Genomic DNA, 27337 nt, shown 5'->3' with positions numbered 1-27337 from the left:
TCATGAAACCTACGGAGTAATTTCTGGAGAAACTTTGTGGTTGTAAGTTGACTTAATACAATCGTTTAGTGTCATTATACATAATATACAATGAGATAAATAAATGCTTCTCCCTTTCAAGGGTGCCATAAAAAAAAAAAAAACAACATAAGACAACAAATACACACAGCATACATACTTAGGAATAAGGAATAAAGTGCAGTAATTATTTCCAGGAGTATACGAATAAAATCTATAATGTAATAAATAATAATAGTAGGTATGTATTTATAATAATAATAATAATAATAATAATAATAGTGATATATATGTGTATATGTACAGAGTCACATTTATTTCACATGCAGGAATCAAGAAGCAGACAGATTCACTATGGACTTTTTTAACATTGTAGATATGAACGCATCTTTGATTTAAAAGAAGAAGAAGAAGAAGAACAACAACTAGATAGCAGATTGTAAACAGGAGATCCTGGGTCCAAATCCCAGCAGTGCCCCTTTGTTACAGAAAATATCTCTCAAATTCAGTGTTTTATCCACCTCTTAAATCTGGCTTTGGTTGTTTATCTCCCCCTAAAACCCCAAACCCTCCGAAATCTGACCAAAAATAAACGTTCCGATTACCTTGACGAAGGAGCAACATGTTAGGTAGTTGTGGCTTTGGGACTATTTAAATCAAAATGGTACAGCCTTGAACACGTGTGTGAGAGAGGAGCAAGAGAATAGTCTAAGTTAAAGGTGGGGTAGGTATTTGAAATTCTACTGAAGTAACTTCACAAAAATATTTGCATCCAAATGAAATTAAAGGTGGGGTAGGTAATTCACTTCAGAAACACTTTATTTATTTAGTTAATAAAGGACATTAACAGTGATCCCTGTACGAAAGTCTTCCCCAATTCCTCCATACGCCGGCACTTAAAGGTGGGGTAGGTAAGTTTGAGAAACCGGCTCGAGACTTTTTGTTATATTCCATGGAATGCTCTTAACATCCCGATAGCAATGAATATCTGAAGAGCTTTGACAAAAAATCCATATAAAAATGTCATCTGTGGAAGCCGTGGTGCTGTAAAAAGTACGACCAATCATCTGAGCCGGCCCGGCTAAAGTAACTGGATGGCCTACCTGCCTGTCAGCCTTCCATCTGTGCACAAACTTACGTCGTGCCCTCATTGGTCATGTGCGCGTTCGTGTGTGTTGGAGGAGGGGCTCTGTAAGGAAGTCTGAAGGAAGGGGCAGATTTTTTTCGGTTGTGTATTTTCAAATTCTAGCACACTCGAGCTGGTTTCTCCATTCTTACCCACCCTACCTTTAAACAATTAAGCAAAATAAACTACTAAATGATGTGAGAACAACCAGGAAGCGGAGGCGCTGTAGCTTAGCGGTCAAAGTGCCTGTCTCGTAAACAGGAGATCCTGGGTCCAAATCCCAGCAGTGCCTCTTTGTTACAGAAAATATCTCTTGGTTTGGTTTAGTTTGAGAGTAAAACTACTTATGTTGTAATCTAATCATACAAAAGGCCTAGATAATCACATTGTATTTAATCAAAGAACATGCTGCTTGAAGGTCACATCCTATTTTTTGGTGGGAGCAATCTTTCCATCAGTGTTTTGATTTTCTTTTAGAGAATATATTTACTTCGTCACCAGATTATCTGTGCTCCAGGTGAGGCTCGAACTCTGCAGGTTGTGTCTTATAAGTACCGCGCTGACCGATTGCCCCACTGGAGCCTGTCAAGGACTCTCAATATCTCCGTAAAAGTCAAACAAGAATTTCCAATTTTTTTTTTATTTTGATTAACTCAAAACCTCAAACTTGTATCTTATAAATTAGTCTGTTGCTGAGACAAAGAAGTCTACGTACATATAGCAGGAACATGTTGGTTTTTATGGAGTTTTAGCTACTTAACAATATTCACAGCACCTTTTTTAAATGTTCATGTGTTGAAAGTTAAACATTATCTGCTCCAGGTGAGGGTTGAACTCACAACCTCGGCATCACTCTGCAGGTTACTGTCTTATAAGTACCGCGCGCTGACCGATTGCGCCACTGGAGCCTGTTAATATGCCATAATATCGTCGTTGAAATCCACTCAAGGAAACAAACATCCAGTCTTTCTGTCTTACTGAATAATTAACATGACATGACATTATGAAATAGATTAAAACTTATCTTATCTTGTAAATGAATCTGTTGCACCAAATTTCCAGGTGAAAACCCAAATACTTTTACATGGAAGTCTACATACATGTAGCAACTATTTTGAATTGTGGACAGGAAACACTTTTATTTATATATTCCCGCCCGGTATAGTATCTGTAAAGAACACACCTATATGTCAATCTGTTACTGAGGTGTTTCTAGTGGTTGTGGTGGTGTTAAAGCTACTGGACAATACATGTTCATGTTGCGTGCAGATGACCAGAAAGCTAAACTTCTCTGCTCCAGGTGAGGCTCGAACTCACAACCTCGGCATCACTCTGCAGGATACTGTCTTATAAGTACCGCGCGCTGACCGATTGCGCCACTGGAGCCTGCTGACACCTCTGAATTTAAAGGACCTTGGACTAACACTAACACTCTCACTGTCCTCCACAGGGTGGCAGTGGATCTGCAGACAGACTGATAGCACTTCCTGTCCTGACTGTTTCTTATTCTCTCTTGCAGGTGGCCTGTATGGATGATGTCTGTGGTTTGCTGCCTTTCCTCAACCCAGAGGTCCCAGACCAGTTCTCCAGACTCTGGCTGTCTCTCTTTCTTCATGCTGGGTGACTTCTTTTTCTTTATCCCATCTCATATTAGGCCTCACTATCAGAATCAGAATACCTTTATTAGTCCCACAGAGGGGACATTTACATTGTTACAGCAGAAAAGAGCCAAAGACAGCTTAATGTCAGCTAAATAGCATCCATAGTGGCGCCAATAGAAAGCCACTTATAGTGATCATAGTTGCCGTGATCAAACTCTTATAAGGAGCCAGAAGATCCAGCTGTACAAATCCTGTTTAGATATGCTGTAGTTTCTATATTTCTGTTCATTTTTGGTCTTTTTATACATGACCCAGCATATGGGTGAACTTTTAAAAACTACAGATATTCTACTTTTTTGTCCCATGTTACTTTAATATATAAATATGTGTCTTTTTAAACTCATGTTTAAAATACAACATGGTTTAGTAGTACATTTGCACGACACAGTTTGAGGATACAACAGTATTTTACTTTAAACAAACCAGTACTGTGATTATAGTGGATTTGAGTTAAATACTCTAGAGCAGGGGTTCCCAACCTTTTTTCCCAAGAGCCCCCCCAAAATGACTCCTGTTGGAAGTTGCGCAACAGCGGTAATTAAAGTTTAAAAGTCTCAAAAATGCTTCAACTCCTGTCACAAACTGGATGAATGTGAAGTATTTTGTTAAAGGACAATGAAAGCGTAATTAAGGAGCACTATTGGAATGACTTTGATGGTTATTGGACTCAGGATTCATTCATTTGGATTCCCGCTGTATGAAGAAATTAAAGGACGGCGCAAGTGGAATAAATTCACAAAGGGATTAAACTGTTTCAAACACATGCTCACAGTAAGCCGGATTTTGCCGATGTGTTTATGTGGATTCAAAAGTCTTAAATAATCTACAAAATGGAGGAGACCGATCTGATCGGAGCAACTGTGACAAATAATCCAACTGAAACCGGCATGGACAATGACTATGTTTTAAAAATGCGCTTATCCAGACAAGCCCGGTTTGGAAACTTTACGGGCAGAAGAAACATTTCTATTAAAGAAAGAATTATAGATTTCTGTCTTTTTATGCCTTTAATACTAACTTGAATTTTTATTAAAATGAATTAGTCAATTATTTTTTATATTTTTATTGTAATGTAGAGACAAGGCTTTTAGTGACAATCATGTATTGCCTTACAATTATATGTAAAAAAAAAAAATATGATGTTTGGTCTCAAATCATCTGAGGCCTGGCGCCCCCCCTGTGATCTTTGGGATGGTAACCACTGCTCTAGAGTACAGTCATTTTTATTTGTACTGTATTTAAAAAGCATTTGAATAAGCTGTACTGCATTCAAAACATCAAGTATATGTACAAATTCAACAAATAACAAAGCTGTCAATTCAATTACTTTATGCAATACATTTACAAATGTCAATTGGATAGTAATCTGTATTAGAATTAAGGACAAATAATAACATTTTATTACAATAATCATCTGCTTAAAGTGATCCCGGTTACAACTCTTGAATACTTATAACAGTAAGTTATCTGTGTGTGTGTGTAGGATCCTGCACTGCATGGTGTCGGTGTTTTTCCAGATGACGGTGCTGCGGGACATTGAGAAGCTGGCGGGCTGGCTGAGGATCTCCATCATCTACATGCTGAGCGGCATCACCGGAAACCTAGCCTCTGCCATCTTCCTGCCCTACAGAGCGGAGGTACAGAGTGACACCTCCTGTGACGCTGCATGAGAGACTGAACACTCTAGTCATCACATACAGAGCATCAACTAGTTCCTGAACAGTGTCCTTCACATGCTGATATCCAAGAGAGGGAGTTACACAGTCACAAGATGGAGGAATACAAAGCAGTATTCAATGTTTACTTCAGGTTAGCTCCACGTCAGAAAGGATCATGCTTGTCACATGTCTCTCTCCATAGAGGCTGAATCATCATGTTAATCACATAGCTATCATATGCCTCAAACAGTCCTGATGCTCTTCTAGGTAATCACACATCCTGTCATGTTCACAGCTACAGTTGGGATACCTTTGTTACCATGCCGACTCTGATATAGGTAGAGTACATTCAGTATTTTCCCAACACTGTGTTTCAGGTGGGTCCTGCAGGCAGTCAGTTCGGCATCCTGGCCTGTTTGTTTGTGGAGCTGTTTCAGAGCTGGCAGATCCTGGAGCGGCCGTGGCGAGCGTTCACCAAGCTGCTCGCCATCTCCGTCTTCTTCTTCTCCTTCGGTTTGCTCCCCTGGATCGACAACTTTGCCCACATCTGCGGATTCGTGTCGGGATTTTTCCTCTCCTTCGCCTTCCTGCCATATATCAGGTAAGAGAAGGAAGGCGCGTGTGTGTGTGTGTGTGTGTGTGTGTGTGTGTGTGTGTGTGTGTGTGTGTGTGTGTGTGTGTGTGTGTTTTGCTTATCTGCTTTCTTTTCCGAAGAGTTAGACAGTTTTGTACTAAACAGTATCGAATTTTACACATTTTTATATTAAATCTTACTTATTTGCAACATTATGTCTATTGCAAATGTATATAGCATTTTTTTAGTCTTTCTGAAAGAGCTTGAGACTCAAGATGTTCATTTAGGCTGAAACATGGCACTGACTGTCCAAAGAAAATAAATACCAGCATCTCTGGATCTTATTTTTATTTCTCTCGCTTATCCCGGCTGCCTCTAGTCCTTCATTTAAGCTCAGCTGTAGTTTGTAAATAGTGTTGATATTCTTGTCAGTCTTTTTGGCTTGTTCTGTAGAAAGTCAACACCTTTTTTATGGAGGGTTCTGAAAACTCAATTTTAAAATAAAATAATGCACTAATTTGGATTTTATGTGTCTTGATGGTCCCAAGTTTTGGTATGAGAGGGGGAGGTTTTGACTCCTAGGCAACACCATGGCTCTGTTTATTCTCTCATGTATATTCTATTGATCCAAAGAAATATGCATATCACCCCAGATGGGACTCGAACCCACAATCCCTGGCTTAGGAGGCCAGTGCCTTATCCATTAGGCCACTGGGGCTTTGCACCCCACTACTTATTCTGACTCAGCCAAAATACATCCTGTTGAACTGTAAATCAACAATACTGGGATATGTGGGTTTAAATGAGACAGCAACGGCCCCTAAAGCTGCTGTTCCTCTCGTTCTTGGCTCCCAAATGGTGGAACTAGCTCCCCATTGATTTCTAGGACAACTTCAAGTCCAGCAATCTTTCACCTACATCTTGGCCATTAAATTAAACCTTACAAAATGTTTTTAAAAAATGACAGCACTTCGAATGGTTTGGCCTATTTGAAGCTAATGCCTGATTCTGGCTGTTCTGCGCTTGCATCTTGATATTTCCTCTAACTTATTGTCAGTCGCTTTTGATGAAAGCTAAATAGAATTGAATATAATGAAGTGCAATGAATAACACATCACCCTCCTTTTCAGCTTTGGGCAGTCGGACATGTACAGGAAGCGGGTGCAGATCTGCGTCTTCCTGCTGGTCTTTCTCGGTCTGCTCGCAGCGTTGGCCGTCCTCTTCTACGTTTACCCGGTGAAGTGTGACTGGTGCGAGTACCTCACCTGCATCCCCATCACCGACAAGTTCTGCGAGAAGTACGACCTGAACGCACACCTGCTATGAACATCAGCCCGGGAAAATAAAAGCAAAGACGCTAGAGGAATAAATGTCATCTGTACGGACGCTGGACTGGATGTTGATGACGTTTGATGTGGAGCTGCTTGTTTAATTTCCTGGAATAATAACCAGGATTTCATGTGGATGTGTTTGTTTCGAAAGGTACAACAGCCCCATTATGAGAAAAGGCTGCGCATGAAAGCCTTCAGGTATTTAATTAAAGGTATTCACATGCAGGGGAGACAAACTTTCTGTGTGATTGATCTTTAGCTGGGCTAATCAATGACTGTCACACTGGAGGAGTTGTTTCCTGCCAAAAATATGTACCTTATTTTGTGTTAAAAATTGACTGAACAGCACCGCTTAGTGGCCAAAAGGAGCCGTGCAACCAGAGACACTGAAGTGAATAAGCAGGGGACTTTTGTTTTGTACTTTTGTTTACTGATGTCCAAACAATTTGTCCATTTACTGGATCTGCTCAGAGTTAAACATGCCAAGAAATGAGTCTACAAAATGTGCCTTGTTGACACAAAACCCCACTCACATACACATCTTTGTGCCATGAATCACTTTGTGGAAACAGTTTCAGATGTTTTGGGTCCTCTTTCTTGACCTTTCCGGAAACTGCGTCACACAATCTGACAAAGTCATGTTTTCACAAATTATTGATGGCTGAATTTCCACTTTTTTGTTATTTTTGTACCACCCTGAAAAGTTTCCGCCACAGCCTTTAAAGCACTTCAATCACAAATGCATTTTTATTTTAATATTCGCCAAGTGTTTAATCTGTAAAAATCACCCTGTATGTTAATCTGCTCGTTGTGAATGGCTCTTAGTGAGGTGAATGTGTGTTTTTATTCAATATGGTGGTGTTTTAGCTACCTGACAATAAACAAAACAAAGCACAGAGTTCATCTCTTCTTTTTACCTGCCTACAAAGGATATGTTCAGTAAGCTGATCTTCTATGCTCCAGGTGAGGCTTGAACCCACAACCTCGGCATCACTTGCGCCTTGTCCTTATACTAGCTTCAATCAAACATCTGTAGAGGTAAAGAGAAACATAATCTCCAATAAAGCAGTCACCAGTTGCTTTATAGAGTCTTTCTACAGAACGGCCACTGTCTCTATAACAGCTGTCACACTTCAACTTCTGTGATGGAAATTATTTTTGAGTGATAATACTGAAAAACACATATCTGTAAGGAACACACCTATATGTCAATCTGCTTAGTAAGAGCAGCTGTTGCTGAGGTGATATTGTGTTTTTAGTCAAAGTGGTGGTGTTAAGGCTGCCTGACAATAATCACAGAGTTCAGCTTCTTTTTTTAAACATTATATTGCCTGCAGATGTCCAGTGAGCTAAACTTCTCTGCTCAAGCCACTGACAATGCTATTTACACCCGGGTGTCTGTAGCTAACAATGCTATTTACACCCGGGTGTCCGTAGCTAACAATGCTATTTACAACTGGGTGTCCGTAGCTAACAATGCTATTTACACCTGGGTGTCCGTAGCTAACAATGCTATTTACACCTGGGTGTCTGCAGCTAACAATGTTATTTGCACCCGGGTGTCCGTAGCTAACAATGCTATTTACACCTGGGTGTCTGTAGCTAACAATGCTATTTACACCTGGGTGTCCGTAGCTAACAATGTTATTTACACCCGGGTGTCCGTAGCTAACAATGCTATTTACACCTGGGTGTCTGCAGCTAACAATGTTATTTGCACCCGGGTGTCCGTAGCTAACAATGCTATTTACACCTGGGTGTCTGTAGCTAACAATGCTATTTACACCTGGGTGTCCGTAGCTAACAATGCTATTTACACCTGGGTGTCCGTAGCTAACAATGCTATTTGCACCTGGGTGTCTGTAGCTAACAATGTTATTTGCACCTGGGTGTCTGCAGCTAACAATGTTATTTGCACCTGGGTGTCTGTAGCTAACAATGTTATTTGCACCTGGGTGTCTGTAGCTAACAATGTTATTTAGACCTGGGTGTCTGTAGCTAACAGTGTTATTTGCACCCGGGCTACACATTAGATACTGTGGTGGATGAATAGGTATTTATGGAAATGTTTCTTTGATAACTTCATTCCCTTGTGCTGCTGCGTCAAATTGTAATTCCCCTACAGTACATGTATAAAGGCACTTCTTAGTACCTTCTCTAGTCAAAACATGTCTACACTCCAAAAAACAAAAACAAAGGCGCCATCAAATATTTATAAAGCCTAATGTTTTAATATATTATAGGCAGATGCTATTTACACCCGGATGTCCGTAGCCAACAATGCTATTTACACCCGGGTCGGGTGTCCGTAGCTAACAATGCTATTTCCCCCCTGGGTGTCTATAGCTAACAATGCTATTTACAGCCTTCTGACATTTCCTGTTTACATATACAAATTAAACGACAGTGCCGTAAATGTGTGAATAGATGCTGGCTGTTGCCACAGTTAAAGGTCCCATGTCATGCTTTTCTGGTTATTACCCGTCCCCTTGTGTGTTATGAAGGTTTTTATGCATGTAAACGGTCTGCAGAGTCACAAACCCTCAAAGTACACCCTGTAGTAAAACTCTAACACAGAGAAGACCTGTCTATGCTGCCCCAGAACGCCTCGTTGGAGATTTCTCTTTTTCCATTGTTGTCTTCCTGGGTACAGTGACGTGCCCATACCGAAATGGACCCATTGGTCCAAATGGACCGATCCGTGGAGCCGTTACGTTACGTCCGCGGAGCCGTTAGGTTAAGTACGTGGATTGGTCCACTCACACACACACAATCAATCTTTTCTCAGCTGCAGCTCCGCCGATTTCTCCTCCCTGAGGATGTTAGGTCCACCCCCCACTTGTAAAACATAGCATTTTACCCCTGCTTACACCTATATGCCGTGAGCTGATTATCGAGCCTTCATTGTAACAGTCGTGGGTACACTGTGTATGTGCGTGTGGGGAATGTTGTAGTAAAAAATTCCACTGTAGCGACCGGTACATTAATGGGAAACCCTACATGTTTGAGCACCCTCTATGAAACGTCAAGATACCCCACAGCACCCCCAAAAGAAAATCTGCCACTGTGGGCTAAGCCCCTAATGTTACCAGGTCCAGGAAACGCCCCTGCATCCTGGTATTGTTGTCATTCTGTTTTGATGTACAATGCATTTGAACATACTAACGCTTTTTCTGGCATACTTTGGTGCTCACTACCTTCAAACTATAGCCATGTTTTCTATAAACACTACCATAATATTACTCTGAAACAATTCTTAACCCTTCGTGCTGAAAATGGCCTTATCCACACACTGTTTGGTACATTGGTGTGGTTGTATTCATCAGGTTGTTAGTGATGATAATTGGACATTTCTACAGCAGCGATTTTGATATGACATTGTAGGGTAAATACAGCTGTAATTTATAACATTAGTTAGGCCCTGTTCCATTTATTTTATGTATCTATCAACACCTTTGTTTAATATGCAATTTAAAAACAGCTGCTGTGAAAAGGATTTACAGCTGGGGTATTGTTTTCTTTCATTGGACTTTGGTAACATTTTTACTGAGATCGTTGTAATCTCAGTGTTTAGCGGTTGGCCACTAGATGGCATCCCATCACCAATCACTCACAGATTGAACCTGATATCAGGGTACATCATGATTCTGCTTAAGGTACTAATCATAAATTGCTTTGTTGTTCTTTGGGATTTGGATGTCATTAATTCAAGCAGTAAGTTTATTATCGTGCAGGACTCTTGTTGGAGCTCCCTGTGCGACCTGCTCGTTCTCCCCGTATTTCTCTCTCAGTGGCTCTAGCATTCATTAAGGCTTGTCTGTAATTGGGTCTAAAGTGTGTACTCATGTTGGAGAGGAGCTCTGAGACCACAAACACAGACGGCACTGATCTGCATACAAAACACAACAGTATGTGCACGTAATATTATTCATTTAAAACGTAATAAAAAGGCAATACTTGAGGTCACACTCTAGAAATGTTTAAATGTAAATACATTTAGGAAATAAAACGTTTTTACAAGGATGCAGTGTTTACTTTTCTTTCTCCACACACACATACAGATAGACAGAGGATGATAGAGACCTTTGCAATGGCTAGCCTGAGTTATTGATTGTCAAACCATTTGACATTTTGGTCATCTGGTTATTTGAGGGCAGATGGGATTTCTGTTCAACTTTTGTGATGACCTTATTTATGAAGCCTTATCATTCGTGTGTGTCCTAAAGACTGTATTGTTGACATTTTACAAATCAAAAAGAGAAACAAGTGGCCTTTTACAAGAGGTAGTTTGACATTTTGTGAAAAGCACTTTCTTTGTGAGAGTTCAATGAGGGGATTGCAGCTCTTTTGTCTGTAGTGTATGATTTTAGCTAGCACTAGCAGACATTAGCTAAGCTTAGAACAAATACTTGTTTTACATTTCTGCAAAGGCATATGTACAAATTAAACGCATATGACAAACCATGTCAATAGTTTATAGATGTGAGAAAGTGGGATGATTTTGTAAAGTGAACAAAGCCAACTGTTTCCTCTTATTCTAATCTTTATACTAAACTAGGCTAACATGCTAGCCTACTGGCTGTAGCTTCATATTTAGCATAGAATAGGCAACACAGACTTTGTGTTTTTACGTTTCTACTTATGTACAAATTAAATAAAAATGCTTAACATGTTACTAAGTTAGTTTATAGATGTAAAAAGTTGGGTAGATTTTGTAAATATTGGACAAAGCTGGCTATTTCTATAAGCTAGGTTAACAGGTTAGCTAGCCTACTGGATGTAGCTTAATATTTAGCGTACAGCCCAGCTTTCCCCGTCTATTTAAAGCTTACAAGAAACATTATGCCTTAAACAGATCGACACAGTGACATTTATTTGGTAAATCTGTTTCCATCACACTTTCTTTCATTTAGCTTAATCAATACCTCAAGTTTTTAACCTGAGACTAGGGTAAAAATGTTTTTGCAAGATCTATTTCAATTTTGCTGTTCGTGCTCCTTTTGTATTGTGCAAAACACATGCATGTAAGCAAGTGGTTTGGAGAGAATATATTGTTATAATAGAAATATTGAATATGGTAGTTTTAACCAAAATCGACTTTATAGGCCTATGTCATGAATCACACATACTACTATGTAATCTAATACCCTCGGTCCCCCTCCTCTTTTTGTCACAATAAAACCTGGTGGAGCAGCTAATAGTGACAAATTAATGACCCCGCCAACATGCAGATTGTGACAAATCATTTCGCCACTTCTTATTCTGTCATCTCGTGGGTACTTGGTCGTAAAAACAAGCAGCACCCAAAGCCATTAGAGACCCTTCCCCCTACTCAGTGCCTCCCCCACCCCTTGCAGACTTCTCAAAGGAAATTATCTCTCCTCCCACCTTCCACCTATCCTCCCCCCACACACACTTGTCTCTTCTCCAATCTAAGTCCATCCTGTCACGTTCTCCTCCTCCTGTCCATGTCATGCCTCCCAATTTTCATCACTCATTCATCATTTGGATTTTCCAACAACTCTCCACAACCCCCGACTCTTCATCACGGCTCCTATAGAGATGGTAATGTGACATGAAGAGGATGGTATCTATGAGCTATTGATAAGCATCAAACGAGACACACTTAGGTACCCAACAGAACCCCCCCACACACACACTTTCTCCTCATCATCACGTCTTTTAATAGATGCATGTTTTTCGAAGGAAATTAACTCAGGTTTCACAGGTTGAAGGAGGGAGGGCATATACTTAAGATGTGTATATAGACCAAACGGGAATAATAAGTGCACATAAATGGCATGTCAATTTCAAAATTCATACCCATGTTTATGAGCCCGCTAACAACACCGTATTCAAAACATTAAAAAAATGTTTCAGCCTTTTTAAAAAAATCTCTAGCTGTTTTGATTTGGGAATATTTGGGATAGCCCGCTTCTCATTTAGAGTTCAATACGTTTATTATAGTATAAGATAAACATGTATTAATCCATATCGTGAAACTCAGGTGTCAGAGCAGTAAGACTGCAAAACAGGATAGGTAAGAGTTTAAATAAGACTGATAAGAATTATTAAAAAAAAAAAAGATAATAAAAAATCAAGTTCATATCTTTGACAATAGACAGGAACAAATGTTGGGATTTAGAACAAAAAACATGATTAATGACCTTTCATTTAGATCTGACAATTAATAAACTTGTAAAAATGTATACTCCTGTCTGTTAATTATATCCTATAAATGTATGTGTATGTCATATGTTGTTACGCTGCAGGTTCGTAGAGTCTTTCTATGTGGAGGTCAAGCCTTGATTGTGGTGCATAACAATTAATTTAAAAAAACAACAGATCCATAATTGTGAGACAGTGTAAATGAAACATTTTTAATTGAAGGCAGGTTCCACAACTATTTGTTTCATTTTGGCGTTTGTGGGGATTCGAATGCGAAAAATCAGGAACAAATATCCTGTATTTTAATAAGATAGATGGATAGATAGATAGATGGATAGATAGGTGGCTGGATGTAGCTGCTGTCGTCTCTGCATGGAAAGGCGACCCTGAAACGGGACCCTGACAGCTGGACAACAGGTGGCCACTGACAGACCCTCTCTCTTCATTGTGCCTGTAAGACTAACACACACACACACACACACACACACACACACACACACACACACACACACACACACACACACACACACACACACACACACACACACACTCCTCAGACTCAGCACCCAGGACATCAGGTGAAGGACCAAAGGGGGGAGGGGTGTGTGTGTGTGAGAGGGGAGGAGAGGGAGAAGGAGGGAGGGGGGAGGCAGGCAGGCCTAGCAAGCACCTGTCTGATCCACCTATGACAGAGCTGATGGAGAGTAATGTTATAGGCCCACATGGTCCCATACACCACCTGGACTGAGTGTGTGTGTGTGTGTGTGTGTGTGTGTGTGTGTGTGTGTGTGTGTGTGTGTGTGTGTGTGTGTGTGTGTGTGTGTGTGTGTGTGTGTGTGTGTGTGTGTGTGTGTGTGTGTGTGTGTGTGTGTGTGTGTGTGTGTGTGTGTGTGTGTGTGTGTGTGTGTGTGTGTGTGTGTGTGTGTGTGTGTGTGTGTGTGTGTGTGTGTGTGTGTGTCATTGAAGTGTTTAAGTCAAATGACATAATCCTTTTTAAATTAAGCACACAAGTTAAACCTTCATTCTCCACATTATCATAGGTATTGTTCATATTTTGCAGATTCTTATTTCAGATTCAGATTTTTTTAGACTCCAAAAACATAGTAACATGATGTGGATCACCAATGAAAATACCATCAAATAAATAAATAAATTTCACTTGCAACAAGCAGGGTGGAAGTGACTTTAAATGCTGGCTAATCTGGCTGGAAAAACAGAAGTTATTTAGACATAGATTGGCTATTTTAATCATCATATTTAGGCACACACCTAATGTACATTATACAGTATTTTCTTTTTACCTTACAAATGTATGATTGTATGTAAGGTCTATGTACTAGCACTCCAACACATTTTACGTGATAAACTAAGGGGCGGGACATCTCTAAGCGGTTGACCAATCACAACAGAGGCGGCTTAGCTAACCAATCGGAGCACACTGGGCTGAATTGTTCAAATATAAAGCTGCTGTGCTGCACTTTATCAGAGGTGAGGAAGTTAACCAGGGAAGCTTTATCCAAACGAAACTGTCAGTCTTCGTCCTCGAAGCATTTTATTTTTGTAAAAGAGAAAAATACAGTTTGAAAACATCTTAACAAGAAGGACACATGGAGAGCGCATAACTCCGCCGCCAAGACCGATCGCACAAGTGAAGAATAATGTCTGTATTCATCGAACAATTCATGTATGCTACTCAATATAGTGGCTTCTAATAGGCGTGTGGCGCAGTGGGGTAATGCGCTGATATTCAAATCAGAGGATAGCAAGTTTGAGTCCCACTGCAGTCAGCATGTCGTTGTGTCCCTGAGACACTTCACTCCAAATTGCTCCTGTGGGGATTGCCCACAGTATTGAGTATGTTAGTCGCTTTGGATAAAAGCGTCTAACATGTAATGTAATAATAACCCATGTTAAGTTATATGAAAATACAGTCTGTAGTTTTTCTAACAAAAAGACAAATTACACAGATGCTGTCGAAGCAACTGCTATTCATTTATTTTTGTATTCAATTGTCATATAAGATTTGAAGGTTTATGAGGTTAATCGTTCATGTTTGTTCCAGTGGTTTTAAAAAGTGATGAGTACTTTTTGCAAATTCGCCTGTTGTCTCGGTTGTTTTCAATGTCACAATGGAAACCTTCAAACTAAATCTACCTACAGGTACAAATAAATACCCTGAAGCTGAAATAAAACTGCAAACATAAACTTGTTAATATATAAAGCCCACGTCAAGGCATTAAAGATAAATAACTTGAATGACTTTCTTTGAACTGCAGATTATGGTGGGGGGTTATCATGAAAATGTCCAACTTTAAAGGTGTCCGTAAAGATTTGCAGGTGTTCCTTTAACAGACTATCCTTTTACTTTTTGATCCCCTCACTTTACACGGAAACAATTCAGATTTTCTTTTTAAACGTAGATTTCAGTTGTAGTTATTCCGTGTTTGACTTCATCCTTAGGCAAAGGAAACAAGGTTGTAATCTTGAGAAACCTTTTAACTGAGTGTGTGAGCTTTCGTTGACATAAAGTAGTTTGTCATAAGCAACGCCGACATCAGGTTGCACTCAACTCTTTGGAGATTTGCATCAACAAGGAGGATAAAGCCAGGGGAGATTTCTTTCTTTAACTTACTTCCTGAGTGCCCCCCCCCCTGCCTACACACACACACACACACACACACACACACACACACACACACACACAAACACACACACACACACACACACTTCCCTGTCATCTCCAGAGGACAATCCTCCTCTTCCTTGCCATGTGTCCTCCAGCCGTCCTGAAGATCCGCTCTTATCCTCCACTCATTGGCTCCCAGTCACTAATCACACACACACACACACACACACACACACACACACACACACACACACACACACACACACACACACACACACACACACACACACACACACACACACACACACACACACACACACACATACAGGTGCACCTACTGTACACACGCACACACCTCATTAGTGCTCACTCTAACAATGCTCCTTCCCTGAATGCCCTCTCAGGATCTCTCTCTCTGATGGTTGGTAATTCTCTCTTTCTCTCTCTCACTCCACGCACACGACCCCCTCTTCCCCTTTGTGTGGGTTACGTCTCAGTGGATTCGTTTTCCTTGAATTGTTATCTGATATTCGCACGGCACACTTTGGGGAAAGAAAAGAGAAGAGAATGTCAAAAGTAAATGACCAAAAATAAGGTAGAAGATGAGATGATAGAACATGTGAGTTTCACAGCTGTTGTGTTCCCATTCAAATGTCAGGTGAATTATATGAGAGCAATGCACATGTTTATCCGCCAACATTTCCCCTGTGTGTGTGTGTGTGTGTGTGTGTGTGTGTGTGTGTGTGTGTGTGTGTGTGTGTGTGTGTGTGTGTGTGTGTGTGTGTGTGTGTGTGTGTGTGTGTGTGTACACATTATATGACAGTTTTGGTTTGGTTTGGTGTGTTTAATATGGGAATATGGTTGTGTTTTGTTTCAGAGTATTTCATATTTTGAAATTTGTCTACTTCACATGTGCATATGAGTGCGATTCCCATCTTTTTCTGAGACTATTTCACATTTACATGTGTATGAGCGTGTTTTGGTTTAATCTTTGTGTATGAGAGTCTTTCCGGTGTGTATGCGAGTTGCATTTCTAAATAATGTCCAAAGGGGCCTTTCATTGAATTTCATGTACACTATTTTTAAAAGCTTTTTGTAGTTGAAGACCCAAAAAGACTTAAAAGACGCATCACTTTGCATTGATAACTTTCTTTAATAGTCCCTTGTTAAAATCTCAACACAAGATGATCCCACTTAAAAGAGGGAAGAGCGAATGAGCCCCGTCACATTTCCAGTATTGTACCCAGTCCTCAGTAATCAGAGGAATGTGGCTCTCCCACGTTGCGCACTTTTTGTTCTCAATTAAACGGTCCGGTTCCCCTTCTTCGTTTTGTTCTTTTCTCAGTTAGTTAGCGATGGGTCAGTGGTGCTGTGAGGCTGTGAGGAGGGAGCTTTGTGTCCGGTGTAAGACTATCAGGATAATGATTGTAGAGGCGAGTCCGGGCCTGCCTGGGCGGAGGAGCGGCTGCCGGCTGTCTCCAGGTGAGAGGGTGTGAGGGGCCATGATGACTCAGCACAGGTGAAGGACAAGGACACAGTGAAGGTGAAAGCACAAAAAGCTTGCAGTGTAGTTGCTGGTATCTCAAATTAGAATTAAGCATTTAACTTTGCTTTTGTATTTTATTTACTTTTTGGTTCAATCTGCCCAAGATGTGAGTGCCATATGGTTTATTTTAGTAGTTGAAAGTAACTCTTTAATCAAGGACATTATCTGAATAATATTTTCAGGTACTCGTGTTTTACTGACTTTTTCCAATATATTACTTTATACTGTGACACGTATACTCGTTACCAATTACTTTGCAGATCAAGAGTATTTAGTCTTAAAGGTGGGGTAGGTCATTTCGGAGAATCCAGCTCGAGTGCGCTAGAATTTGAAAATACACAGCCAGAAGAAATCAGCTACTTCCTTACAGAGCCCCTCCTCCAACACGCACGAACGCGCACATGACCAATGAGGGCATGAGATAAGTTTGTGCACAGATGGAAGGCTGACAGGCAGGTAGGCCATCCAGTTACTTTAGCCGGGCCGGCTCAGATGATTGGTCGTGCTTTTTACAGCGCCACGGCTTCCACAGATGACATTTTTTAATGTATTTCTTTTCAAAGCTCTTCAGATATTCATTTCTATCGGGATGTTAAGAGCATTCCATGGAATATAACAAAAAGTCTCGAGCCGGTTTCTCAAACTTACCTACCCTACCTTTAAGTGCCGGCGTATGGAGGAATTGGGGAAGACTTTCGTACAGGGATCACTGTTAATGTCCTTTATTAACTAAATAGCTAACTTTTTTCACACAACAAAGGTACACATTTTTATTTGGCAATCCTTAAAGCCCCTTTCACACGGTCCCGAGATTGACACCCGATGGACACACGATTAAGGAAATGTTCAAATTTGGCTCTGATCGTAACAAGATTGGGCCATTGTGAGGGCATCTTAAGCCATCGTATGACCGCCGGTGGAGTTTCTCAGGCTCCGGCAGCAACTTCGGGAGCGGTGGCAAAATCTTTGGCATGCCAAAGATGGCTTAAGATGCCCTCACGAATGGCCCGATGTTGCTACGATCAGAGCCGAATTTGAACATTTCCTTTATCTTGCGTCCATCTGGTTGTTTTAACAAAATCATGTAAACAAATTATGTAAATAACCCAATTTGTGTTCCGTGAAACTAAAAAGGATATAATATATTATTTTGAAGGCGAGGAAGTTGTTGTTGCTATGGAAACAACATGACGGAGAAAACTTAATATCTTCTACATATAAAGACGGAGAAAGTAAAGAACAAAGTCGGAAAATATCAGTACAGTATCATAGTACTTTAACATAATTGTTTGTGTTACTTTCGTTGCAGTTGTATGTCTTAAATGTAATGTAAATGTTGCCTTCGTGTGTGGTTCGGGGCCATCTCCGTGCGAAATTCACAATTCCATATTCGTGTGTCCATCGGGTGTCAATTTTGGGACAGTGTGACAGGGGCTTAACATAACCAAGTCATTTTGATTCCAACCATTAACCACATTTTATAACTTCCACTGTTAGACTGTGATGAGTTGGGAGCCAGAACAGGGCGGTAAATGGCACCCGAAATGTAATTTGCTAGCCTTCCCATAAGATTACTTCGCTCCATCGCCGCAAACTGTATCAATTAATGATAATACATCACTGGAAGGAGCCTAACTAGCACTTTGAACATCTAAAAACACTGTTTCCTGAAATACAACCTGTGATTTATTGTCAGAATTGGAGATACACTTACACAAACCTGGCCTGTTGCTGCATGACGTGGCTTGTTTGATTTTGGAAATTCACAATTCATAATATCCAACATAATATACCTTGCAATCTTGCACATATTAACAATTATAACGCAGAGAAACACATGCACTTACTCCCTATGCTGAAATATATTAACTACAGGCTCAACAGAGCTTCACGTCTCTCAGCAGGACGCGGCGTTCCACTTCCCCGAGCATGGGACATTTCTGCTGGTCAATCATCAGCCTGTTTCTCAACAAGACGATTCTGATTCTTTATGTTTGGTTCTATTAATATTTAACACATTTATGCAAATAGAGAGCATTCACTTTGCATTTCTGTGCAGAACACAATGCAAATCAAGCTCAATTTCAGTTCCCTATGATCTCGTTTTCCCCTCATTATTCCTACATAGCAACAAATCAGCTGTCCAAAACACAATCTGACGACCAAATCAATGTCTCATGAATATTTTTGTCAGTGTGCGCAATAAGATGAGCCCATTTTAAACACTGTCATCAACCTATAATCTTCAAAACCCCATATAAAGTGCAATTTCTTTCTCCCCGGCCTTCCATTTTGTGAGACTTATTACAATATTCTGATGTTGATGGGCCTCAGTCTCGATTGGTCTTCTCTTTTAAGACATTTCTTCTTGAACTTCAATCGTCTAATCATCGTCTGATAAGCCGAGAATCAATCTAAAGTCTGTAACTCTAGAGGAAGTAAGAGGAAACGTTTTATTTACTGTGTGAAACCAGTGGAAAATTCCACAAGCGACCCCTCACCTCCAACAGATCTCCACGTCTGCAACAGCTTCTGTCAATACGTTTACAGGGATTAGGGTTAAATCAACAGCACACTCTTTCCTCTCATTGCTTATCAGGCGACATCTGTAAACTCTCCTTTGGTTTGTTGTTTAATCATGTTTCTTTATAGGAGTTCTGCCTGTGTGAGGTATAGAGGGAACACACACACACACACACACACACAACCTGTACTGTTTTATCTCGCATCACCTGCGTCAATAACGGTTGGATGCCACTCTTCCTCGAGATAAGTGCCTTTTGTTTCCTCGTGTTTCTCTCAATGGAGCGCAGATTTAGTAACAGACAAATTCCAGTGTAAGCGTGGCTGGATCATATGTCAGCTTTTGTGTGGCAGGTGTGTGTTTGCACCTCCATAAGAATCACTGGTTGTGAGTATCCTCCTTCTGCTTCTCGCCTCCCGTCATCTTTCATTTTCTGACAGGCTTTGTGGTATCGCCGGGGCAAGTTTGGGCTTGTACAGCCAGCCCTCCCAAGGTCTGAGGCATGCACACACACACACACACACACATACACATACACACACACACACACACACACACACACACACACACACACACACACACACACACACACACACACACACACACACACACACACACACACACACACACACACACACACACACATTCATACACACAAACCTTTTCCTCCAATCACACAATGCCTCGCAACTAAATTGCTGATTTTTGGAGAGAACGCAGCTCTTCAGACGAGACCAATCATGTGTGTTTTTGCTAAAGAGGCTGTAACCCGTCTGACCTCCAGCCCTCCTCAAGGAGACGTTTTGTGACTGCCTTTTTTTATACTAATTTGGCAATCATGGGCACGAAATCGCATAAAGAATATGTGCAGCACGCCATACCTTCATATAACCTACCAAAATATGTCCCTGTCCAACTCTAACTGTGTCCTATTAGGCTCATTATCAGGTTCATATCAGTATTTACCGCCTCAACCGTGACATGTCTCCATGCTTTAATGTTCAAAAAGCTCTTGTTCTCATACTGCCTGTGCTGCAGCACCTCTTTTCACCCTCTGTCTGAAACCAGGGCCCAGTCTGCTCTGATTGGTTAGCTGGCCGGGTCTGTTGTGATAGATAGAAATGTTCAGCAGTGGGTGAGTGTGTGGGAGAGAAACACAGGGATTGTAGCCTTTGCAGACCATTTACATGCACAAATACATGCACTACAGGAAAGGGAAACCCCCAAAAGGGCTATTAGGGACCCTTTAAGGATAAACATCACAGCAAAGCCACAGAAGTTGTTATTTTCTTAATAAACAACTAATAAATAATAGGGTTAAAATGTAAATCAATGGCACCAAATTCCATGTATCTGTATCAGTTCAAATGTGTACATGTAAACAGTAGTTACACTATCTGTACCTATTTCATCTTTATTTTATTTACATAATGTTTCTTACTTACTGTTACACTACTAATTTCCCCTATTTCCCTATGCTGTATCACTGTAAGTGTCCCGCTGTGGGACAAATTAAGGATTTCTGATTCTGATTTCTATGCATTGAGCTCCAAATCACTCATGTTAATAGCAACATCAAGGTTCAAGGCTTTTATTTGTCATACGTACATGGCTAGGGGGTGTTTCTCAATGTCAAGGAAGGATCCTTCAGAGCCACTATTTCAAGGATGCTACGTCATCGAATCCCGCCGAAGGACTGTTCCAATGTGCAGGCTCCTTGGAATTCTACCGAGGACTGAGTCCTTCGTTGAGAAACACCCACAGTGTAGTGATGTCGATGAAAATCTTAGGTCACAGGCTCCACCAACAGTGCAACACAATAAAACTGAAAAACTGAAAAAATAGTGAAAGCAGTGTTGGTCCCCAGCTGAATAAAATCCGGTGGCCTTCAAGGTGATATCAAAAAGTATTTTTAGTGTCTGCCTTCACAGATATTGAATCAGAGTACCAGTATTGTGAGTCAGTGGAGCTGTCTGCAGAAATATGAATAAAACGAACGTGTTTTCTCTTTCATCGTTATCATTTTGACCAAAGAATACACAACACTTGGAGGAGGAAGCCAATTACCAACAGGACATGCTAATGCGTAGCACTCAGACTCTTATTACCACGTCTGGTCTTGAAACAATCTGGTCATCTCCCGTTTCCTTTTATTCTTCCTCTCAAGTTTAAATGCCGAACAATTTGTCCTTAACAGTTTTTCTGTCCATTCAAAGCGCAGGTCTATCCTATTGGGTACATAAAACCAGACCCCTCCTCTTGTTGCACCCCGGACAAAACCAAGTACATAAAACCCGACAGATCCAGCGTCCTGCCTCAGATACGCAGACATAACAAGAGGGGTGTCGCTCGTTTACTGGGGGGGGGGTCGGGTCTGCCAGGCTCTTTATGGTCTGGGGTGGCAGTGAATGGTTTCCTGCCAGGAGCCAGCGGTGGTCGGGGCTTTACATGGGAGAGGGTCTCTGCAAGCAGCCATTGTGATGGTAAACGGGGGATTGAATGGAAGAGGATGGGCAGGACACACACATAAAACAGAAAAACATGGAGGCAGGGGGGGGGGGGGGGGAAGAGACACCCGACCACCTCAGAGATGGCACACATTGAAGACAGTGTGTTTATCTCTGTGAGGGACTTCAGTTCAGAGATATATATTACACTATACCCCTCACCCTATATACTCAAACCCACTGTGGGGTCTAAGTGCATTTACTAGAGCTCAGTAACATTTTGAGTTCAGTCAGACAACTCACGTGTTTCTTAATATGTTTATTAGAAGCAGCATATAGTTTGAGTTTGGCGTCTAGGCTCGGGCCTCATCACTCCACAGATTTACAAAGAACATTAAGTTATGATTAGATAACTATCCCCCGAGCCTACAGGTGGAGCTGGGGTGGAAGCTGGGATGGAAGCTGGGGTGGAAGCTGGGGTGGAAGCTGGGGTGGAAGCTGGGATGGAAGCTTGGGGTGGAAGCTGGGCTGGTGGTGGGGTGGAAGCTGGGATTGAAGCTGGGGTGGAAGCTGGGGTGGAAGCTGAGGTGGAAGCTGGGGTGGAAGCTGTGGTGGAAGCTGGAGTGGAAGCTGGGGCAGAAGCTGGGGCAGAAGCTGGGGTGGTGGTGGGGCAGGCGAGCAGCAGCAACATGACACACAGCAGCAGGAACGTGAACGTAGCAGTAGCAAGTGAACACAGCAGCAGCAGCATAGCGAGGCAGAGGCAGGAAGACCTGGCAGCTTAAATAGAGCGGCATGTTTAGGAGAATGTGTTTGGTTGGTTGTAAGAGGGACGAGGTGCGTCACGTGTTAACGTATCATTGGTGCTCCAGTTGACTGCCTGAACTAGCTCGCAGGCTTCGCCCCATTTATTTTACCTGAGTATTCTTAGCTTTATAATTCTACTCTAATACATTTTGGAAGCCAGTATTGTAGTTTTTACTCCACTTCATGTATCTGACAGCTTTAGTTACTCTAACGATTATTAGCTAATATGTAGATAAATCAAGGAATAAATACAAATGGACATATAATTTAGATTAAGGTTTAATAATAACTTCACCTGGACCAGTTGTTATTGACACATTAAGGCATCATTAATCAGAGTCCAGCATAGTTTTATATATATGATTTTTAAATGGGCCATTAGGCTAACATTTTGATGCTATTGCTACTCAAGTGTAAATTAAGTTATCCACCATTTCTTTAAACACAAACCTCTATAAAGTGAAAACCAAAAACAACTCACTTGTTCAGTAAAAATTACCCTGATTTTGTGACAATGTCCTCCTAGCCATCTATGCATTTCCCCCCAGTGATCCTTAATGTGAAAAGCAGCAGGTTATTCTAAGAAAATTGTGAAAAAATATCTTGGGACATCTTTTGAAACCTGAAAATCGATAGTTTATCAACTAATGGTTCGCCCCACCATCAGGATAAGTGAAATGAAAATGACTGTTTTTATTGACTTTAACCCCATAGCGTACATTGAGCTAAACTATTTCCTGTTCTCTGAATGAATTTCCCTTTTTAAAGGCGTGTAAATGATGAGCTGTTTTCCTTCTGCTAATATCATAAATCAGATCATCTTAATCACATTGACGCAGATTGGACAGGGAAAAAGACCATAATGAATGCAGCTGAAACATTGACGTTTGTGTGTGTAGCCTCTCATAGATTTGGTAAAAATGTTGCATCTTGCACCTTTTATTTTGGGATGGAGACGTAATTGAAGCCTTTGTCAGCTGGGAGCAGGGAGGGCAGTGAAAGGGTTAAAAGGCTCCGGCTGCCTGATAATACTCCTCCGTTTAAAAGCCCTCAGAAAGACGTGATGTGTCTGAGGTAATCAGTAAAAGATTCAAGTGTGCCAGAGAGTGCGTACACACACTGACACACACACACACACACACACACACACACACACACACACACACACACACACACACTGACACACACACACACACACACACACACACACACACACACACACACACACACACACCCCGCTGAAAGGACAAAAATGGAGGGAAAAGACTGAGTAGAGGAGGGAAGGAGAGGAGAATAAACACTCCTCCTCTCACTCTCTTTCTTTTTTGGCTCAGGCTTTTTCCCCTCACTCCCTGCTGTGTCAATACAATGTGACAGAAATGTTCTCTAGAGTTCCCTCTCAATAAAGCAAACACACACACACACACACAGCTGATTTGACCTTTTACTTTTCCCCATTCTTGCATTCTTCTTCTACTACTACTCGCTCCTTTACTTCTTCTTCTCTTTGTACCCATGTTTTACTCAAGTTGTAACGCATTTCAAAACCGTGCAAATACTTTTAAAATGTTTAAATATAAACCTCAACTTTCCACTTTAACCATATTCGTTCAGAAACGTCATCATCATCGTCCCCTCCCGGTCTCTGGTCAGCGATCTTCATTTGCCCTCTGTGTCACGGCATCAAGCATTCACAATTTGGCATTTAGATGTTTAATTGACTGTCACCTATAATGGGATTGTGTTCATTCAACCAGGGTGTTACGAGGGGAGGCTCGAAGCCAATGAAACTGTCAGAGAGAGGGAGGCAGGGATTGAGTGGCACACCTTTTCATAACATCATGACAGAAAATAGTCCATTGTAAGTACTTAAGTCGGAAATGAAAGCCGAGGTAGTCTGTAGTTTCTTACTCTTAAGATAAGTGTCTTATGTACTTTGAAACTAAAACTATAATGGGGTTTTAGCATTTTGATTTAGGGACTGTATGACAATTACTTCTAAGGGTCAGAAAAGGGGTATGGTTATGTTTCTTTTCATAATTGTTCAAGGAATAGTTGGAAATCTTTGGGAGAGCATGGCAGTCTTTTACCTCTTCTCAACCCCTACTTTTATGTAGTTGATCCTACAAATATAAAAGTAAATAAAACAAAAAGACATGTAGCTTCTGCTAAAGCAAAATCCACTCTCATTTTCTACGTCTTTGGCTTATTCTTAACATATCGAACAATTTTCATGAAAATTGGGCAGGTAGTTGTTTCATTTTGACACACAAAGCAACAAACTGAACCCAAGTCATAACTACAGGGGGGAGAAGTAATCAGATCTTGCACTTATTTTGTTCTTTCTACACATCCCAATAATGTTCACACAGTCCCTTAGCTTTCTGTGCATTAAAACCATAGACTTGTTTGTAAAGTAAATTGTTTATTATTAATTGTAATTGTAAATAATTAGTATCAATTGTTTGTAAATTGTAAAGCGCTTTGAGCACCTGTAAAAGCGCTCTAATAAAAAAATGTAATGCATTATTATTATTATAGACTGTATAAATGGACGTAGGGTCCGTGACGTCACCCATAGGATTCTGCAGAGTTGCCGAGAAGCCCTTAGTAGGCGGAGTCGGCCACTAACGGCTTGACAGTGACGTCAGAGTCTAACTCCCACCTGCTCCAGCCTGATCCAAATAAGGACAAAGAGGCGGAGCCGAGGGCGGGACCTGCTGCCACCGAGCTGGAAGTTCCAGAGCTAGCTGAAGCTACCAAGCTAAGCTAAAGGAAATCTTTATACAAAAATACATGAAAAGTTATATGTTAGGTGTGTAGGGTTACAGACTGCTTAACAATCAAAACATAAAACTTAAATTAGTGATGCAATGCTGAAATGTAAAAATGTGTCAAAAAGCATAGGTGTTTTAATGCCATATTCACTTAATAACGCATGAACAACTTTTACAAATATTTCCATTGTCTATGTTGGTAAATGTGATCTACGTTGCACATTTCCTGCTGAAATATATGCATACCAAGTTGCTGCGTGGCACTTTGGTTTTGATAAAACAGTGTTGTTCCACTATAGAAACGTTACATTCATAATCAAATGAGACAATCTGCAAGAGAATTAGCTACTTTTTGTTATTCTTAATGCTTGTCATTCACACGTTAATAAAATAAAAATAAGTAGGCTACCGATACATAGCAGAACAATTGTGGCGATGTTCAGCTTAATAAGCCTTGTTCAACATAATCTATTTAGCTAATACTACAGCGGGCTGCAGGCGAACCAAGTCCGCGTTTCGCTACATTCCTTGATCTCCAGTTATAACGCCGGCCGGCGGACTCCGGCGGCCACCACTGGGATAATTGGCTGCCCTTTTAACATTTGCTCCCGTTTAGCATTTTGGGCGTCATAACCATCGACTATAAAAGTCTTACCCAAGGCTGAATAATAAACTAAACTGTATGGTACAGTAACTACAACTAGCTAACGTTGTAGCCTAGCAGAGTGGACAAGTTGCTGTTAGCTGACAGTGAGACACGTACCTGTCCATCAAAGTGACCACGCCCTAATTTATGCAAACACTTTCAGAACTTATATTTTATAATCTAACTATATCCCGAAGAATTTGTATTGCATCCAGGGGTGGATTTCTGCTGTAAAGTTGGGCATTTTAACATGGGGGTCTATGGAAATTCATCCTTTATACAGTCATCGCATATCGGCCGATAGATGTACTGCAGTTTGTGGCACTTCCTTATTGGCCTCCCGGCTCTGCCCCAGAGTTTGCCGTTTGATTAAGACACATTATTTTAAAGGTCCACTTCCTTAGTGTTAGTCTTCCCATTAACTTATTAACACAAGTTCAACTTGTTCATGTTTTTGATAAACTTTGACTTCTAAATTAGTTTCATCCACAAATGTTACAGAATGTAACTTTAGCAATAAGGTAGATTTCTTGGTTTCTAAGCCATGATGTACCTTACAGAAGTACGTTTTTTTTTACTTTAAGTACTTTAATTAATCGTAACCTTTAAACATCCCATGTTGTATTAGCATAATGTTAAAGATCAAGTGCAACCTATTTTTAGTTATGCCACTTTTACAGAAGCCAATGTAAAGTACAACAAATCCGCTCTACTTTTCTATTTTTATGTTGTATTATTTGTTTTAGCTCAGCTTTAACGGCTCTGTATTACCTTAAGGATTTCCATACACACAAAAGGCTGGCTGCACAGGTACATCACACACACACACACACACACACACACACACACACACACACACACACACACACACACACACACACACACACATACCCTCCCACACACATACCCTCCCACACACACACTCACACACACACACCTCCGTGCCCTCTGCAGTTTGCGGGTAGTTGGCCTTGTCCCTGCAGCCTCCCGGAGGAACATAGATGTTAACTGGCGATGTTGGGGGGCTGAGCGGAGGGCGGGTTTTAATAGCTCATGATTACTCTGGAGAGGGGAGCCCATAATTACAACCACAAATGATTTCACGCCCCTCACCCCCGCAATGTGCTCTGAACCTAATCACAGGGAAGCACAGGAGGGGTGTAGCGGAGGAATTGGAGCCTCGACAAAAGAGCCTTCCCCTTTGTTTGCTGACAGGAAATCGAGAAGATGAAATGTACTGCGTTTCACGTAAATGCACTGTATTTTCATATTTTCTGATCACAGAGCATTTGGGATCATTAGGGTCAAAAATACACTAAATACTAATATTACGTGAGACAATGCAAGATAGAATATGCACGGTTCAATTCAGAAAGGTAAAATGTGTCAAACGTAGGTGTTTGTTCTACTAACTTTGTAACTTTGTCT

General features: G+C 40.9%; 1 protein-coding gene across 4 annotated transcripts in view; it reads left to right on the top strand.

Annotated features, from left to right (window-relative positions):
- rhbdf1b (rhomboid 5 homolog 1b) overlaps positions 1 to 7264 on the top strand; it is a 51350-nt gene extending 44086 nt beyond the window's left edge. For all 4 annotated transcript variants that reach the window (XM_079658813.1, XM_079658811.1, XM_079658812.1 and 1 more), the window contains 4 exons: positions 2664 to 2764; positions 4289 to 4442; positions 4841 to 5064; positions 6168 to 7264. In XM_079658813.1, the coding sequence (XP_079514939.1) occupies positions 2664 to 2764; positions 4289 to 4442; positions 4841 to 5064; positions 6168 to 6363 (675 nt within the window). In that variant the 3' untranslated portion in view covers positions 6364 to 7264. The remainder of the gene's footprint in view (positions 1 to 2663; positions 2765 to 4288; positions 4443 to 4840; positions 5065 to 6167) is intronic.
- The last annotated feature ends 20073 nt before the right edge of the window (positions 7265 to 27337 follow it).

This window comes from Notothenia rossii (assembly GCF_949606895.1).
Source record: "Notothenia rossii genome assembly, chromosome: 11".
NCBI classification, from domain to species: Eukaryota; Metazoa; Chordata; class Actinopteri; order Perciformes; family Nototheniidae; genus Notothenia; species Notothenia rossii.
The sequence above is the reverse complement of the archived record's forward strand: the minus strand, read 5'-3'. Positions and strand labels throughout refer to the sequence as shown.